The sequence below is a fragment of the Meleagris gallopavo genome, chromosome 10, assembly GCF_000146605.3.
Source record: "Meleagris gallopavo isolate NT-WF06-2002-E0010 breed Aviagen turkey brand Nicholas breeding stock chromosome 10, Turkey_5.1, whole genome shotgun sequence".
NCBI classification, from domain to species: Eukaryota; Metazoa; Chordata; class Aves; order Galliformes; family Phasianidae; genus Meleagris; species Meleagris gallopavo.
In genome coordinates this window covers 27,014,954-27,017,490 of record NC_015020.2, presented here as the reverse complement: position 1 = coordinate 27,017,490, position 2,537 = coordinate 27,014,954, and the positions used below count along the sequence as shown (strand labels likewise).

Genomic DNA, 2,537 nt, shown 5'->3' with positions numbered 1-2,537 from the left:
AACCCAAACGAAAACAAAAAACGCTGCGGGCACGAGGAGCCCGAGGCCGGGGCTTCGCATCAGCGCTGGGGTTGTGTTACACCCGGCCCCGCGGGCCCAAAGTCATAAATAGGAGCTGCCGCTCGAGAACAATAAATAAATAACTTAGAGCAATAAATAGTTGAGTGCCGCAGCGCTGCGGGGACCCTCGGAGCTGGGCAGGGACCCAGGGCTGGGGTTGGGCGTCTCCCCATGCTGCTGCACGTTGGCCCCTGTTCTCAGGGAGCCCTCCTGGCTGCCCCTCCCTGCCCCACTCCCATCCCCTCCGATGCTTGCGGAGATGTGAGAGCAGCAGTCCAGCATAGGGATGCTCCATCCCCTCCATCTCTCCCAGGTCGGGGCGCACTCCCCGGCTCTCTGCTTGGCACTGAGCGGAGGAATTCGGTTGCAGAACCCCCCCTCTGTAACAGCCATGTCACCTCGGTCCCTCGTGGCCGTGTCACACCGGGACCACCCTTCTGCCTCCCTCCAGGCTGGGGATCGGTAGCGTGCGTCGAGCCGAGGCCGAGCCGGCACCTCCCCATCAACCGATGCAGCTGCACTCGGCTGCCGAGAGCTTCTCCACCGTCTGCCACGTGTTCTGCACATCCATGAAGGACACGGCCTCGTAGCGCGTGGGCCGGCAGCAGGGGTGGCTGAGCACACGCTCCTGCGGCCCCGGCACGATGAGCTGCTGCCGCAGCAGGCTGCCCAGCGTCAGATCGTAGTTGCTGCGCGCCCGATGGCACGACCCGCTGCAGTACTTGAAGAGCACGATCTCGTCCGAGTTGAAGCCCAGCCCCAGGTCGCGCACCTTCACCATCAGGTTGCGGATGTGGCAGTTGCGCCCCCGGGCGCCACGCGAAGGTTTCCGCTGGCCCTTCTTGGCTTTGCCGGTGCCTAGTGGCGAGCGCTCGGCACGCAGCAGCAGGTCCTCTGCCAGCTCCACGCCACCTGGGGCTCCCGTCGTCACGTTGTCACCTGCTGGCCAGCGGGACAGCACCGTCAGCTGCTGCACTCCCAGCACCAGCGAGCCCCCCCATCCCCTACAGTGACCGCCCGTGCTCAGGGCCACCGTGCCCAGCATGGACATGCTACCGTGCCCAAGCCCCGGGGTGGCTGACCCCCACACGCACCGTGCAGCTGGTTCCAGGCGAGCGGCACCTCCACGCTGTCCTCCACGCTGGCAGTGGCCATGCCCCGCGGTGTGGGGGCTGCATCCAGCGTCTCATTGCAGTGCGGGATCCGCACGGTGCCCGCTGCCAGCCCGGCCAGCAGTGACATGATGGCGAGGACCCCCCAGAGCATCCCCTCCTGCAACACAGCAGAGCGTGGTGGGGTGAGTGCCAGCCTCAAGGATGCAGACGGGAGCAGGGGGTCCCAATCACCATGGGCAGCCAGGCGTGGGCTCACCTTGGGCTGTGGATGTGTGCTGGGTCCTGCAGGTCTTGGCTTTGGTGGTCCTGCTTGCTGCTCCATGCTGGCTGCAAGCACAGTGTGTCAGTGTCAGTGCAGTGGGAATGAAGTGGATGCTGGCAGCACCCACCCCTGCCCGCCCAGATACTGGTGGCAGCCCAGAGAGGCCATCGAGCTGGCCCAGCAGCTGGCACACCTTTGTTCTACCAAGCATGCCATCCCCTCCCTTATCACCTAGTGCCCCACAATGTGTCCCATCCTCATGGCTACACACCCACATCTCCTGTGCACCTCTCCCTGGGGATGCTGGCAGAAGGACCTTTGCCCAGCACCTCTCCTTGGGAGGATGCAGGCTGGCTCCTCACATGAGCAGCCTGAGATGCCAGGCTGCTCTGTAAGTCAGTGGCTGGGAGAGCCATAGAGGGGGGGCCCTTTTTCCATGGCTCTTCCCTGGGAATGTTTTTCTTTCTGGCAGTGGGAGCTTGACCCTGGGAGCTCCAAATCCATTAGCAGAGTCCCCTGGTGCAGCCACCTCCAAGACCCATGCTGCCTTCTTGCCATGCTGCCTGAAAGCTGAGGCACACAGCCCAGAGCAGCGCACTGAAGGGTGGGATGGGTGGGTCCCACGGGGACACAGCACTTCAGCACACTGCTCTCTCCAAGGCCATTTCAACTCCCACCCACTGTCTGCTGACCCCACTACACAGGGACAGGGCTGTTCCCTTGAAGCTCGTTGGCATCCTGCGACAAGGACTTCCCCTTGGCTTTCCCCCCAGTGTTCCGTGGTGGAGAAGCATTGGGATGGGATGCTGCAGAGAGAGTTGCTGGCCTAAGGATGGGTAGAAGCAGGCAGAGCGCTACCAGGGTGGAGAGATAAACTCCCCCAAGTCCTTGAGGAGATGCTCACCGGGCCCCAGGCTCCAATGCTGCATGGGTGGCACTGAGCCGTGTCATGCTGAGGGGCTGCCATGGGCACTACCAGGCCTCCAACCCACTCTGGGGTCCGAGCACCGGGCAGGGCTGGCAGCGGGCCCCCGCTGTAGCCGCAGCCTGGCCAAGCACGACCCACGCAGCATGTTGCTCCCATGGCGGCCCGTGGCCCC

The 2,537-nt window shown here is 64.1% G+C and overlaps 1 protein-coding gene across 2 annotated transcripts; it reads right to left on the bottom strand.

Annotated features, from left to right (window-relative positions):
* Nucleotides 1-6: 6 nt before the first annotated feature.
* On the bottom strand, nucleotides 7-2,526 carry ARTN (artemin). Of its 2 annotated transcripts, none has more exons than XM_019618822.1 (3): nucleotides 1,432-2,526; nucleotides 1,155-1,332; nucleotides 7-1,002 (listed from the first exon to the last, which is right to left on the bottom strand). In XM_019618822.1, exons 1-3 carry the CDS (start codon nucleotides 1,495-1,497, stop codon nucleotides 563-565), a joined length of 684 nt encoding a protein of 227 aa, XP_019474367.1. In that variant the 5' UTR covers nucleotides 1,498-2,526; the 3' UTR covers nucleotides 7-562. The 2 variants fall into 2 exon arrangements, with proteins under 2 accessions (XP_019474367.1, XP_003208833.2); XM_003208785.3 differs by having other exon boundaries at nucleotides 7-999.
* Nucleotides 2,527-2,537: the final 11 nt, after the last annotated feature.